This window comes from Copadichromis virginalis, linkage group LG16 (assembly GCF_057382275.1).
Source record: "Copadichromis virginalis isolate Kocher_CV1m ecotype Utaka linkage group LG16, C_Virginalis_male_GT1.1, whole genome shotgun sequence".
In the NCBI taxonomy this organism is placed as follows: Eukaryota; Metazoa; Chordata; class Actinopteri; order Cichliformes; family Cichlidae; genus Copadichromis; species Copadichromis virginalis.
Genome location: NC_140633.1, coordinates 34,988,741 through 35,005,348, shown reverse-complemented (window position 1 = coordinate 35,005,348; position 16,608 = coordinate 34,988,741). Strand labels below are relative to the sequence as shown.

Sequence of the window (16,608 nt, the reverse complement as noted above, 5' to 3'; positions counted from 1 at the left end):
TGGACTTGAATTCTGCAGGGTGATCTACGGTGGCATTTCAGTTAGATGTGCATCAGACAGCATATAACGCTGGCTCTGACTCAAATGGATATAAAGAGCCCAAAAGTTTCCCCACTGCACAGAAAAGTCATTTTGTGTCAAAAGAAACGCATTTATTCAAAGAGTCAACAGGGAAGTTCAGGAAGAAAGGCCTGTTCTGCTTTTCAGGCTGCTCATTAACTGGCAGAGCATGCTGCTGCTGTCGGGAGTTTCTTTATCCAGATCTGTTCAGGTCAAACACATTGTGAATTCAGCCAAACAACACCAGGGACTGTTGAGATTTAGGCTCACAGCCCTCGGGTCACTCTTGTTATTCATCTTCACATTAATTTCATCACTCCTGGGAGGCAGGAATAGCCAAAAATGTTTCTTTATAACTCACAGAACGTACATTTTCATGTTAATGTAGCCTGGCATGCAACAGTGATTTAATAAGCTAGAAAATCTACTTTAAAAAAAAAAAAAAAAAAACCTGCTAGAACCTGCTTTTCCAAAAATTAAAATTCACAGTTAAGAAATAAAAATGGCATCTCTGTTTCTGCAGAAATTTCACTTCTTGTCAAAGGAACTACTGACTTCAGTCAGGATCATCCATCTGTTTTCTGGAGCCTATCCCAGCTTTCATATGGAGAGAGGCGGGGTCTCTCCCTGTGATTGACAGGTCGCTGCCACAGATTACAACACACACTCATATTTACACCTACATCTCATTTAAAATCACCAGTTAACCAAACATGCACGTCCATGGACTGTGGAAGAACACCACAGTACCCGAGGAGAGCATGCAAACTACACACAAAGGCTTCAGCTGATGATCAGATTCAAACCCTCAAACCCAGACGTCTTTGCTGTGATGGAGCAGTAACGCCGGCACATCACCTCAATGATTAGTACTCAATTTCCAGTACTTGATGGTTTAATTTTAGTGGTATGGCTCTGTTGTGCGTCTCAAACAGTCTCACTGAACAGAGCAGGATTCAGTGACAACAGACTCTACGGTGAAGCAATGAATGTGCATAAATGTTGGACACAGCCATTGAGATATCAAACACTGATTAAGTCCTACTGTGAAGCTTGGGCCGTTTGGCCACCTTGATGTTTTAAAACCACACATGACAAACGAGAGGTGGATAAAAAATATGCTTGCTTAATCCTTTTACTATAATTTACAAGCTGAACATCAAGTTTGCATTTTTGTGTTTGTTTTGTAGAAAGAATGCAGGTTTCAGGGGAGTTTGGGTTCCAAAGCAGCTTGCAGAGGAAGACATCATGTGAACCATCAACTAATGTAGGCTTTCTCTGAAATGCCTGATCTTGACTTATTGCACTCTGTTGTATTATTTCATGGATGAATGAATAGTAGAAAGTTTAAGCATGTGTCACAGGAAACTGCCTTTAAGAATTAAACACAATTACCTGATTTAGAAATCAATTTTCAACTGTCTTTTCTTTTCTTTTTCAAAGGTGTGACTGCGTACCCTGGGCCTCAGTTTTGGCAGCTCACCTCTTTTACTCCATAAAAGACCCTGACATGCTGAGAGCTAATCCCAGAGTCTAAATTTAAGAATGCACATGTGTTAAAGGCTTGGCTACGGTGGAGCTTAGCAGTAATATAAGACAATAGCACAAAAGGGATCTCAGGAATGTGCCACAAAAGTGAAAGTGCAGAGAGAGGAATGCTATGCAGTGAGGCGATAAGTAACAGTGTCGCGGTGGAGGGAGCTGCTCGCTGATAATGCAGCCATTAAGGCAACTTGTTCAGCTTCATCTAAAACCATTAAAGGCACTTTATCTAACATTAGACTGTTAAATTCATTATTGTTATCTGAGAAAAGAGGAGGCAAAGATTTCCCTGAAAGATGGCGTGCAGAAAGTTAACAGATTTAGTTTGTCTTTTGAACCCAAAAAATGTGATGCAATGTCACTTTGCTGCAACAATTAATTAGCATTTACGGTACAACTGCAACTGCAGACATACATCAGTCAAAATAAAGCACATTTAATGGCAGAATAACAGTTCAGGGCAGTATAGTGCGAGTATAAGATTAGTACAACTCTGTTCTTATGTAACTATGAGTCATTCTCATTATCCCATGTCAACAAGTACGATATTACTTGCATACCCAGAGTAATATTAGCCTCCAGTCAGAGTTGATACACAGACCTAACACTACAACACAATAAGGTGGAGGTATTCAGGCTATTTTCAGAGTCATGCCACAAAGCTGCCAAGGCAGATAGGCACGCAGGAGGCAAACAAGCAGCAGATTATGTTCTGAGAACTCCTGTGACTATCGTGATGTAAAATGAAGTGGGATTAAAGGGTAAAACCCCTCAATTTAGGTAATCCAATATGTCATTCTTTCAGTCTGGGAAAGTCCATGAAGAATCAACGAAACCAGACCTGCATTAAAGCCAAATGCTTTTAGGCTTTTACAGCCATTTACTGCCATATGTATTCTTTTCCTCCTTTGCTTTGATGCGTGGGATGAAGCACAGTTGTCTTTGTCCCATACAAATAAAAACAAGATGAATCAGGAGGCAATGCACAAAGAAACGAAACTTAGCCAATAATAATAATAATAAATATTTCAGTTACTAAAACGTCCAATTAAATACATACTGTTTTCATACTTAATTAAAAATAAAGGAAATCTGAGTCTAATATCCATAATGCCTTTCAAGGGTGTTGCTTGAGTGGCACTGAACAGTTCTAAAGAGTTTCAGAGTGAGAGATGGAGGATAAAAGAGTGTCCTTCTTCTATGCTATGTCCTAAATGCATTAGAAACTTCATCCAGTGCATAAATGAGGCTTCAGCAGTCTGGGCTCAGTCAAACAGACCAAGGATTCTGAGATTTGTCCATTATCTCATCGCTTTCCTTTTTGAAATGTAAGTTTTCTTCTTAGATAAACGTTTTCTTTCATATGTTTTTAAAGGTTAGCAAGAGTAGCAAGTTTTACAACAGCGCTGTTTAGGATGATATGACGGGGTTATTCAACATGCTGTCAGATATCGCCAGCATCACAGGGGTAAGCATAAGATGTTACAGTTAAAGGTTTTATACTCTGCAGTTGCATCGCTTGACTTTCATACACGGAGTAAGTTTACGGACAAAAGTATCGGGATGCACAGTCACTTAATCTTTGAGTTGTTGGGAATCATAGGAACTCACCCATGTATAAGTTACAGAGCGTGTTCAAGTCCTGCGGTGCATAGAGCATAAAAGTCGCCAATGCTCTGCTGACTCAGTAACTGCAGACCTCATCTGGCATTAACATCAGCACAGAAACTGTGTGCCGGGAGCTTCATGGCATGGGTTTCCATGGCCAAGCAGCTCCTGTAGGTGTAATCTGTAGGTGCCCAGTACTTTTGTCTTTACAGTGCATGTTTAATTACCAATTATTTCGTACTTTAGCTTTTACTTGTTGGTTAGGTTAGGCACTAAAACAGCTCTTTTGGAAATAAAATATTCTGACTTGTGACAGGGGATCTTCTGCAGCCACATGTGAAGACTGGGAAGCGAGCAATCTGTGTTACCGCTACAACATGGCACAGACAAGTTGTGCTTAATGGCTGGAAACAAAACTGCCGTATCCAACCACCTGCAAATGCAAACAGGCTGGTTTATCATCATGTCAAATAATCAGCTATTGATCAGAATAACTTTGATTATGTTTTTTTGCATAATCGAGCAGCCTTATAAGACACCAATGCCCAAAATCTCTAGTCCCAGTGCCATTTACAGCCCTGCCTGCAGTAGACAAATGCAGCTGGAATCATGACAAGGATAGCGAACTAAAAGCATAAAAAAAGTCTGCAGACACATTCCAATCATCTAGATATCATTTTAATCATCCCACACGTGTGAATCTAAACAGAATCACTATATTTTCAGCTTTAGTGTGAACACGGGCCTTGGAGCCACCCTAAATAAACTCCCGGCCGGCCCATGTGACATAAATGCGCGGCATGTCGTCGTGGTCGTGTAGGGTTTCAGGCGCGTGTAACAAATGTGCAGCATCGCGTCCAAGAGTGTGATTTAATTAAAGATTCCTATGCCCTGTGCACGGGGTGGGACACGCCTGCTCTCATTAACAGGGATCAGGACAGGAACGTGAAACATGCAACTTTTTTCTCTTGTTTTTTTTTTTTTTCTCTCCTTTTAAATGGCGGGCCTCTGAGTTTCTGCTCGCATTTTACTAATAATAACTGCACAAGCTTTCATGACAGAACAAACTACCGTTGTCCCCTGTTGTTACATTAAGGGCCCTGAAAGCCACCATACATGTAAAAAAAAAAACAGACAAAAACAAACAAACAAAACAAAAAAACAACGCTTTTTTAGTTACAGGAATATGGATAAAGACACAGCTTGATGCGTCAGTGTGAGGAAGTTACAGGACTGGTGTCCAATTACAGAGTTACATACTTTCTATACAAACACTTTTTATATTTATTGGACACTTTATGGTGACGTTTCATCATACCAATTGTGCCTTCTTATTTGTTTTGTTTTTTTACAGTCTAGAAACCACATTCCAGAGCAAATACCTATGATATTCCTCCTAAGAGGGATGTGTAAGTGAGGAAATCTATCCCTTAAAAAAAAGGGGGGGGGGGGGGAAGAGAAATGAAAACAGTAAAGGCAAACTGGCAACAAAGATCTGCCTCAGCTTGTTACAAACATTAGTGCAAAATGGAGAGATGAAAAAAATCTGGGGTCTTTCTTCCTGTGTGTATTCAGAGTAAATGCAGCATGTCAAGGGGGGGTTATTACGCCCCCAAAGAAAAACATTCTCCTGATGATGAAAACATGATTGGGCGACCTGGGCAGCCCAGCCTAACTTTTGCTCCACTGTCACAGTAATTACCCTTGGAGCCCTGTGGCATCAGACCTTGGCGAAAAGACCCCGGGAAAAGAGAGGAGGCACAAATATCAACAAAAGACACATTTTGAGGCAAAAAGGATGCGACCTGGGAGAGCCGAGCTGCCTGTCCATCACTCGGAAGCGTTGTGAATGGCTACAAAAGCCCCCAGAGCGACACTTTGTGGGATTTCGACGTTGCCAAGAGCGAATGCCACATCGCCTTGCCAAGTTTTAGGAGCGAAGACAAGAAAATTCACCCCCCTCAAACACACACACACATAAAAAAATATCAACAAAACTGGAGCATAAAAAGGCCACATTCACAGCTACACAAAGCCATCGAAGCTGGATGGTATAAGACCAAACAGTGTGTATTATGTAGCACTGCTGCAACAAGGTCCGAGGCCGAGGTGCAAGTAAGATCTCAGCTTTACGTTCTAAGAAAAGAAGCAAACAACTGGGACTCTGGAGGGAAAATTTAGCTGCTCTCTGCTTTAATCTATTATTTCGACTGTCATTCTATCCACTGTGCTTTGCCAAGTGAATTAAAGACACTTTAAGAAGCTCATTTTGTATCCCTTTATCTTCTCGTTCCAGAGGCTTTGTGGCAAACGTCACGCATCGCTGCATCAGTAATGTCCTGAAAGGCTATTTGGAAAAGAAATATCCGCTCATCGGATTCACACATCCTCTGCCTGCAAGGCTTTGAAAGTAGAAAGCTGTTTGACTCCCAAAAGAAAGAAAAGGCCAAAAGTCGGATAATTACACGCCTGCTGTTGACATAAAAACTTTTTGATGTGCGTGCATTAATACTACATTTGATATTTAACAGCAAATAGTTATGATTCGCTATTATTAAAGCAAATCTTTCCTTCTGCTTCATATCTGAACAAAAAGTTTATGTAAGATGGATATACAACTCAATTTTGTAAATTATGAGTGTCAAACATAAGGCCCGGGGACCAGAATCAGCCTAGAAAAGACTCCAATCTGGCCCACTGGACAGCTTTGAAAACATGAAGGTGGACATAAATTTTTGGGATGGATGACCATCATGTATGTCTGACTGTAAGCCAGTGTGTCTCATTCATGCACACAGGCAAATAGTCACGTGCACACTCACAGCCACATCCTAACATTCATCAACTCTAAACGTTCATAACAACGGACCTAATCAGACGTTTATCTTAAAGAACCTAACAAAGGCAAAATGGCTAAAGCTACAGCTATCATACCAGAGCCAGATACAAATCAGCAGCCAGTTATAAGAATAATCATAGAGATGAGTGAAAAAGAGAGAAGGGTTGATATCTTGTTATTGTAGTAACGAGAACATACCCGTCTAGCGAACCTGTTTTGTTATACAACAACAACAACAATCTTTATTTATAGAGCACATTTAAAAGCCTTGGGCATACCAAAGTGCTTTACATAAAACAATAAAAGGTTCAAACATTGATAACGGATAAATAAAAATAACGAGTTATGTTCATAGATAGAAGCTACCAATAAGAATGACTACAGCACATGGGTAATAGCAAGATAAAAGCTGTACCACCATAATAAAAGACACCAATAGAAAGATAGGAGGGAATTAATACAAGAGGTCAATAGGTCACAGCAACCAAACAAACAAACAAACAAACCAGCAATTAAAAGGTGGAGAAGGCAAGTTTAAAAAGATATGTTTTAAGCTGTGATTTAAAAGAATGAATAGAATCAGATGCCCGGATGCCAATCGGGAGATTGTTCCACAGCACAGGTGCAACAAGAGCAAACGATCGATCACCTCTAGTCTTAAGTCGAGATCTGGGCTGAGCCAGCAGTAACTGTGACGATGACCTTAAAGCCCTAGCAGGAGCATAAGGGTTTAAAAGGTCCTTAAGGTAGCTGGGTGCAGTGTTGTTAGTAATTTTAAAAGTAAACAACAAAATTTTAAATTGAATACAATATTTGACAGGCAACCAGTGCAGATCGGCAAGGACAGGAGTAATGTGGGCAAACTTGCTGGTTTTAGTTAGAATGCGAGCTGCAGCATTCTGAACTGTCTGTAATCTCTGTAAAAGGGAAGAGTGGAGACCACAATAAAGTGAATTACAATAGTCTAGCCTCGACGTTACAAAGGCGTGGATGAGCTTTTCGAGATCTTATATAAATATAAGTTATATAAATCTACTGCACCTGGTTTTGTTTTGGTGTACAGCAACTCATTCTCATTGAATTAACTGTACTAATTTAAAGAAGCAGAGCACTTTAGAAGATCCTGCAAGCTAAAAAGTTCATTTATTTTATTACGTTATTCAAAATATTATTGGCATTTTGCATTTTGAATAAATTTTCTTTAATGTTTATACTGTCAGTTATAGTTCTTAAAAAAATTCCTTCCATCTCTCCAACTACCTCAAATTTGTCCTTCCTGTCGAGCACCATAACGATAAAAACCAGGTGTCCCGATACAACCAAACGAACAAACACCAGTTTTCATTGGAAGAGTTCACAAATCCAGGCCTGAAAATGATGTTAGAGATTGCATTAGCCAAATGTTTTCTGCTGTCAATAAAAAAAACTCAAGGCTGTCCGCCACTTTGACAGATTAACATACTGATGGAGGATCTACTGTAACACGAAACACTGATAGAATATAAATTTATGAATTTGTTACCAGTTATTAACATAACTGGGTAACACATCAGGTTAGGAGTCCGGCCAGTAGCATGCTCACTCTTTCCTGATATTGACAGTTTTGCATTATGAATTTGTTGCCAGGGACAGATCATCAACTCGAAGAACTCCTGACTCATGGTATTCGTTGCAAAGTTTATTGGGTTGTTGATAAAGATGCAAAGAGACAGAGAGTCATTAAAAGTGCCTCATTTGAGGGGAACAGATTCACTATATCAAGATTCGCAATATGAGATGAGATAGCCTTATTTAGTCCCAGAGACGGGAATTTCACATATCAGGATAAACTTACTGCCTTTGTTATCTTCTGATCTAAATCCTTTGCATAACAACTTGAAGTCGAAGACAATAAATCATTCAGTCCAGATTGTCACATGCTCCATTGAAAGCTTGCAGCATCAGAATAAAATGTCTGCAAGAGGTTAAATTCCTGTGTGTGCAGGCATTAAAAAGGGAAAATGATGGGGGTTAACTTTTGCTGAGGCATCACGCCCTTTTCCCGGTCAAGTACACAGTGGGCACCTCTCCACAGAGGAACACACAGAGAGGGTCTTGTTCTGTAGCCCATGTGCAGGTCAGTGCCGGCAGGTAGGAGTGAAATGATAGGCCTCCCCAGAGACACGGCACAGAGGACACACTGTTTCCCAAAGCGAATGCATTCACTGGAATGCAATATGGGGCAGCAGGTAACTCTCAGTTCACCGCATACCTTTATCGAAAACTTTCAAATGCCAGGAAAGCCCCCGCCTGCCATCTGACACTTTGGTGGGAATTCAGAAATAGGGGAGTTTGAGAGCAGCACCTGACAGGCATCGAAATGAAATGAGGATTCATTTCTTAAGGAAGGAGCAGTCCAGCATATTACTGGTGTCAGACTGGCTACTAATACAACCTTGTTTCGCATTTTAAAAAGTACTTATGAAAGTCCTATAGACAAGTCTGGATTCACAGAAAAATGTACTGATTTAAATGCAGAAGGAAAATCTGAATGAAAACATGCTAAATGTCAAATCCAACACTGAAATTTCATTTTAATTCAGTTTAATTGTCACACCTTTAATCTAACTCTAAGAGGAATAAAAAAGCCAGAAAAGGGCTGAGATTTTCAGCCTTCCTTGACTTAACCAGTTAACATGAAAACAACAGCAGCACTGACCGTGAAGAGCATCGGCACAGCATCAGCAACCAACATCCAGTTAAAGCCTTCTTTAAAACAGCAGTTAATTCATAAGTTAACATAACTCTGATCAAACCAAATAATGGGAAACTTTAAAGGAAAATATGAGACAAAAATACAAACCAGAGGGGGGAAAAAAAACCAATAACTACTGTAGCAAGTGGGCTTTGTGATATTCCTTACACATTCCTTATGTCAGCCACTGGTTTGTGGACTCTCCAAAAAAATAAAATAAAATAAATCAAGTTGTATATTTTAACCATCAATCTTGTTCATTTTTTTCCCTGTTTTGACTGAGAAACTGGAGACATTGTGCAGGTCAGCACAGTAAGAACTCTGCCACCAAAAAATACCCCACTTTTTCATGCAGTTTACAAATGAACATCATGCTCACAATCATGCTGTTGTAAATTAGACTTTAAACTAGAGAGTAAGACCATTACTCTCTAGCAATGGGATAATGAGATCATAAATCAATTAACAAGCAGGATGTTTTTTTCAATAGACGTTTTATACGTTACACTTTTTACTACAGCCAGTGAGTGACCGCCTGCTGGGTTATTCAGAAAACGCTGGTTTCATCCCTTCATCATTTATTAGCTAGTCAACATAACACAGAGGGAGACTTTTGTCCACAAGATCTGTTTAGAAGAAGTAAAATACATCTGTGAGGTAAAAATCTGAAACAGTTTCTTGTGGCTGCCTCCCTTCTTTCACCAATGACCTCCCACTTTCCTCTGTCATTCAACAGATTGGTGGTTTCAGCCCTGCATGGCTACTGTGCAGATCTCCAGATGTGCACGACTCCACGGCTGGCCTCCTCAACTCCTACCACATCCTACAGTTTAGGCTGTAAACTGGCAGGAACTTGCCAGAGATGGGCTTTATGGTCAAAAGTACCCACTAAATTCTTAGTCAGCAGCATTGTACATAGGGACCACCTAATAAAAATTGGTTCATGCCCCAACCTCACGAGTACTAATGGTCTGAGCTTAAGAAAACACCTTTGCCAATCCTAAATTATATCCAAACCTACTTGGATCCTGTCTGAAAAAGTTACTCACCCCCCGAGGTTATGCCACAGGACAATGATCTCAAACACACCAGCAAGTCCACCTCTGAATGGCTCAAAAGATTTTGGAGTGGCCTCAATCCAACCGAGATGCTGTGGGATGACCTTAAACAAGCCGTTCATGTTCAAAAACTCTCCCGATTGACTGAATTAAAACAATTCTGCAAAGAACACTGAGCCAAATTTCCATCACAGAGATGAGAGAGACTCACTGCTAGCTGTCACAGTTCTGCCAGCGTTGGGACAACCAGTTAAAAGAAACAAAGCTCGAGGTTTAATTTATATGAGCAATATGTTTTCCTTCTGAATGCAGAACTGATCAGTAATTTAAGAAATGGTCAAGATCAATTCTTATTCTGCTTTGAACTAACTGTTCCGGTTATCTGGGCCTACACAACCAAACCAGAGTTCCTTTCTGTATAGAACTGCAAGGCAAAGCTGCTCTGAGGGCAGGAGCTAAAACAAACTGTTCACTGCCTGCCTGGGCAGCCAAAGTACACAGCAGCACCAGCAAGATATTTCTCCAGGATGTTGGTGGACCTAACAGAAGCCAGACAGTGGATTCTGGGCATTTATAAAACAGGTAAGCAGACTCTAAAGGCAGCGCTAAGCCAAAAAGAAAAAAAAAAAAAAAAAAAAAGAGCATGAACCCAGCTGTTCCCATTCAGCACTAGTCATCAGAAATACATTAATTTATATTTAAACACCCCAATCTTAGCAGTGCTCAGCCTTTGGCAACATGTATCAACTTTCATGCTAACAAAGCATACTTTGTTTACATGCAAATGTGCAGGCTGTATGTACCCAATGTATGTTGTTGTTGTTTTTTAAACACCAATTGTGCATGGAATTCATTTACAGAGCAACTTTATTTTGATTCCAGTGCAAAGTATTTAAATTGCCTCTTTGGCCATCTACCACTGCAATGCTCAATTTACTGCCAGCTTATCTGGTGTGCATGGCACGTGCCACCAAACAATAACCCACTTGACAAAGCAGCATACATAGCAATAGACCTTGCAATGGAGTCATGTTTCTCTCCACGTGATGAATCCACTCTTAATATACCCACATGGCTTGGTCTGCTAAGTATCTCTTAGGGTGTGCCCTGGCTGGCTTCACAAAAAGCATATTTTAAAAGGCAGGGCAATTACAAGGACAAAATAGCCTACAAATAGATGTGGATTTCCTCCAGTTTAAGCTGAGGTGTAGACACTTGTGCAAGTTAACTGACCATTGTGCAGTCTGTTTTATGAACACATGGAGCCAAAGGAGAGGAAGAAACTAAAGAAAGGAAATAAGAGAAAGACATTTAGGACACTCAACTACAGTAATATATGTTCAGTTCTCTCAGCTTTTCTCAATATCAGAAGCTCTTCAAGAGTTAAAAAACAAATAAAGCAAGATAATGTTTTGCTGTAGAGCTACTTTTTTTTTTTTTTTTTTTTTTTTAAACACATCAGCTGCTCACCACTTGTCACCAGGAATTCAATTGGCTATTCTGAGCTGGAGGCAGCTTGCCAAAGTTTTATATGATGCGGTTACTTTAGCACTTGCTTCTGGGAGTCAGTCAAACTGAAAGGGTTGGTGCTAGCTTGGATCAGCAGGAGGAAAGCTCTGCCATGATTGGTCATTCAGCTGTTAGACAGCTCTTGATATCTAGCCTTACCGGACAAGAACTTTTTACAGTTTGCTCCATAGACTATATGCAGGCACCCTTTGGTTTCTGAACACCATGTTTTTCGCTTTGCCTATAGTATTTTGACCACCAACATGTTGTATATTTTGGAGACAAAAGCTTAGCTATCATGCTGGATTTACAGTTGTGTGAAAAAGTGTTTGCCCCCCTTTCTGAGTTCCTATTTTTTGTATGTTTATCACACTTAAATGTTTGAGATCATCAAAGAAATTTAAATATTAGACAAAAATAACACGAATAAACACAAAATACAATTTATAAATGAAGGTGTAGGCCACTCCAGAGTCTTCATTTTGTTTTTCTTAAGCCATTCAGAAGTGGACTTGCTGGTGTGTTTTGGATCATTGCCCTTTTGCAGAACCCAGGTGCACGTTTGAGGTCACAAACAGATGGCCGGACATTGTCCTTCAGGATGTTTTTGGTAGAGAACAGAATTCATGGTCTATTTACCACAGCAAGTCTTCCACTTCCTGAGGCAGCAAAACAGACCATCACACTACCACCACCATGTTTTACTGTTGGTTTGACGTTCCTTTTCTGAAATGCTGTGTTACCTTTACACCAGATATAATTGGACACACGCTTTCCAAAAAGTTCAACTTTTGTCTCGTCAGTTTCCCAAAACTCTTGTGGATCATCAAGATGTTTTCTAGCAAAGCAAAATGTTTATGTTGCTTCAGCTCAGCAGTGGTTTTCGTCTTGGAACTTTGCCATGCAGGCCATTTTTGCCCAGTCTCCTTCTTATGTTGGAGTCATGAACAATGACCTTAACCGAGGCAAGTGAGGGCTGCAGTTATTTGGATGTTGTTCTGGGGTTAAAAGTAGAGCTTTTTTCCCAATAAGTTGAATACCTACCATGACTACTCCCTTTCAGTCAAATCTCACCAATAGTCAAGAAGGAGTAGCAATTCTTGCAGATCTTAGACTTCCACTGAATAAGCTCATCGGTCCTTTGATTGAATGAGCTAAAGAAATCACAGTTTATGTTGTTTTTGATGGATCCCTCTGCCAATCATCTGTCGGTGCATGTGTTCCCACTGTATCACAGCACCTCGCAGCAAAACAATCTCAGGTCCCCCTCATCTAGATCAAAGTCTTGATTTTATATTTTGTTCGATCGTTATCGCTCTTCAAAGTTCGGTGCCTTGAGCTTCCCTGAGCACTGCTGACAGGTGTAGCCAAAACTATCTTCTTCATAAGGAAAACAAACCACAAGCATCACACGTAAAGTAATCTGTGTGCACCTGAGTACACCACCAACGCACACATAGACATGAAAAGGAAAACAAATGGTATGCAAAAAACCCTCTGGGAAGCAAAGGTTTTCAACACAAAGGTCGACAACTTTTAGTCCAGTTTACAGCTTAAAATGCTTGTTAACCAAGTTTCTCTTTAACACTCAAGCTAAACTAACTAGGGAACAGCAGGATTTCACACATGGACCCTTTTAGAGCTTCTTCTTCACCGCTCCTTCAAGCGACTGCTGATTGTTTACACTCAGCATGATTGACACTTGGCTACCTCATTTGAGTGACTATTTTAAACGCTTTGGCACTACTTCATTACTGGAGCCACAGCTCTGCTGGCAGAGTCAGGGCATTCATTTCCCACAGCTCTTAGTGCGCCCACAGCCCTAAACGCCTCAGTGCCAGCTGCTTGTGTGCACCACTGGCAGCTCAGCACATCCAGGAAAAGTCACCCGAGATGCTCTAAAAATGTGTCTGTAGTGTTACCTCCAAGCAGCACAGGATTACACTGGTTAATATAAAGTATGTGTCTGTGCTATGGTGGGCAATAGATGCCTATTATTTAAGAGATTAAAGGATTTTCCTTCCACAGTACTGATGCACATGGTGTCATCTGGTGATTCCCCACCAGGGCGGCAGTTGCAGCATGTTAGATGGAAAGATTGTTGAATAGTCTGAATTTAAAAAAAGAAATCAAAAAGCACAAATAAGTGTTTGACAGAAGAATGCCACATGCACTTAACTACAAGGCATAGGTTACAACACAGTGGCAACTTTGGGACACCCTCGCAGGAATTTGCAGTTAGCCTGTGCCTCTTTCTTTTCAGTTTAATTCAGGTGTTTTTCCAAGATTTCCAAAATAAGATAAGATAAGATAACCTTTATTAGTCCCACACGTGGGGAAATTTGTGATCCCACTTCTCTCTTCTTCCTTGTTTTGAAAGAATGAAAATAAATGGAAATAACAGACTTGATGAAGCACTGTTAAAAAAGAAAAAAAAGTAAAAAATTACGACAAAGAACATTTCATTGTCCGTTACTGAGAGAGTCCTGAAAAAGTCACACAGATATTTGCACCTGCACACGAAACATCTGCTTTCACTTCGAAGTGTGGTTAGTAAACACGCAGCAGAGCAAACATGGAGCTGGAGGACCTTATCAGCCACTTCTACTTAAAGCTAGTTGGCTTTAAACAGCACTCAATGTTGGGGAACCTACATCTAAATGCTTAATTTGAGCAAAAGTGTGTAGAAATACACACGTCAAATCCAGTCTGGCCCCAAAACCCTCTCAGATACTCAGGAAACGCCACACAACAGCAAGTATGAGATGAGCGGAATTATTCACTTTGTTAGAAGCCAAAACAAAATGAAACAGCATTCATGGAAATTAAGTTCAGGTTTGTAAACTTTCATGACATTTTAGAAAAGCACATAAGATACCTTAGCAATAAAAACCAAGAAGAAAGAAAGTAATGATAACGACTGCGAACATATTAGACATATTGTAAAAGCCGAAACGGAACTGGGCCAAAGCTGGTGCACTGGACATAATCAAAATATATACATTTAAAGTAGAAAAACTCGCACCATCATTTAAACAGAGGCTTCTCAGACAGTGGGAGGCTCTAAGGACCAGAGTGGAAAGATATCTAAGTTGGTTGTTTTTCCAGCGAAACTGGAACTGCTTCTTACCATCAATGGCACCTAGCAAAGCCTTAAATGACCCTTTGAACATCTCACTCAGCCAGCAGGCCCTGCAGAAGCAGAATACCTCCACGCAACGTTATTTGTTCCTTTTAATTGATTTTCTCAATAAACTTAAAATTTTGTCTCCACTCTATGGATCCAGGACATCATACAATTCATGTTGAGACCCGACACATGAGCCACAACAAAGGTTTTAGAAACACAGGCTGATGTAAACAGTTGCCAGCAGCGCTTCGGGAGGTCGAGAAAGAAGCAGTGTGTATCATACCGGCACAAGCATGCATTTATCCACACATCTGCAGGCTGCACAGGGGTATAAGAATGTGCATCACAATGTGATCACAAGAGAGCACAGAGGTCTTGATTTGCCAGATTCTGATTGCAGAAACGCAAAATTTATGAACAAATACAAAGAAAGAGGGAAAAGACTGTTAAATAACTCCCACCCTTGGAGCAAGAAGCACCTTTTGAGCTTATCTGTAGGGCTACAGGTTAGAAATATCTGATCACAGCAGAAAAAGATTAGAAAAGGGAAGAAAATGCAAATAAAGAGGCTGACACGGGCATGGGATCTTGAAAGTAACTAAAATGTATCATAAGTGCAAAAGCTGTATCAGATTATTTTCATCACGCTAAAAGTATGATAAGTTAGACTCAAGATTAACTTCACACATACAGTAGTTTATGAATGACCTTAAAAAATTCCTCTGAGAATGATCAGGTACAAAGACTGGACTGAAAAAAGAGTCACAGCCAGTGTCCAAAGAAAAACTTTGAAAACCCTTCAGAAAGCCTAGAAGAAATGATGGGTGGCTTATGACTTTTGCACAGCACTATAGCTCATTCTAAGCAGAGAGCCTAAAACCATATTAACTTTTGGGGGGTCAGACTTTGGAAAACTTCCTGATTACCTCTAAAGTACACCAAACCAACCGGAGGCTGTTCGCAGCTGCAGTTTGGCATCGGGACTGATCTTCAAAGAGAGCCTACAGCTCAAAGTTGATTTTCCTGTCAGAGAGGTGCTGAGAGGTGGGTAGTTTATCTTCTCAGAGCGGCTGAAAGACTGGCTCAAACATATCTAAAAGTGTTGATGTGGCACAGGTCACAGCCACGCTAACTTGTGATTTAAACTTGACCCTTTACTGAGCTACTCTGAAGGCTCCACCACCGCAGACACAGCAGCGGAGGGTAAGAGAAAGAAAATGTAAATTATTTCCATGACATCACCACAGGTAGCTCCTTTGATGCGTGTTTTTGTCATGGACTAAAAGCATGACTGAACTTGGACTTTTCAGAGTTGCCCTTGGCATCCATTGTAGTGAATGGTTTACCTCATTTCCTCCCAGGAGCAGTGTTTGAATGCCTAATGTCAACGCAGGAATTAGACGCACACTAAACCTGGATTGATGCTCGTGAACAGGCTGTTTCTTGTTCATTTAAGGAGCACTGGATATATCCTGCTCTCACTGGGTGACTTATTGCTGGAGAGAATCTGATGTTGCCTGCAATCGACTTTAGCAAGCGGAACCAAAGGTCGATAAGTCTTATCTGATGTCCTACATAAAGAAAGTCATCTGGCTTATGTACTACACACACATACACACACGCGTAAGCAAATAAACAAACCGAGCCTGCAGCGAAAACAACCTGAACAAACACGCAGGCAAGCCCTGTCTGTTCTTTTGCTAAAATTGGACGCCCACTCGTGTCTGCGCACATTGGCCACCCGTGCGTTTCCCCCCTTCTGGCAACTTCTCCTTACCTTCTTCGGGCTTCCTTTCTTCTTCTCCTCCCCATGGTGGTAAACAGGCATTTGCAGAAAGTCCTCTTCACAGCAGATGAAGCTCACCGAGCATCCCATCCGAGCAAAGCCAGAGCGCACACGTCCAAACCCATTCAAAGACTCCCAGCACTCGGTGCCCTTGTTCTCTCACGCCACTGCTGCAGCTGTAGGCGCACTAATTACTGCTTCATTCCGCTTAAACGCATCGTGAATCGGCGCAGTCTGTGCGGCATCACTGTGCGCTGTTTGGGGCGCGGAGAAGTTTCCAGGAGTTTGTCGCACTTGTTTTCGCCCGCACGCGCAGACTGAGCGCTTCCCACTGCAGACTGT

The 16,608-nt window shown here is 40.9% G+C and overlaps 1 protein-coding gene across 7 annotated transcripts in view; it reads right to left on the bottom strand.

The window, feature by feature from the left end:
- The window catches only part of tns1b (tensin 1b), a 191,391-nt gene extending 174,905 nt beyond the window's left edge, over positions 1 to 16,486 (bottom strand). For all 7 annotated transcript variants that reach the window (XM_085434574.1, XM_085434578.1, XM_085434581.1 and 4 more), the window contains exon 1: positions 16,258 to 16,486. In XM_085434574.1, coding sequence (XP_085290700.1) covers positions 16,258 to 16,356 — 99 coding nt within the window. In that variant the 5' untranslated portion in view covers positions 16,357 to 16,486. The remainder of the gene's footprint in view (positions 1 to 16,257) is intronic.
- Positions 16,487 to 16,608: the final 122 nt, after the last annotated feature.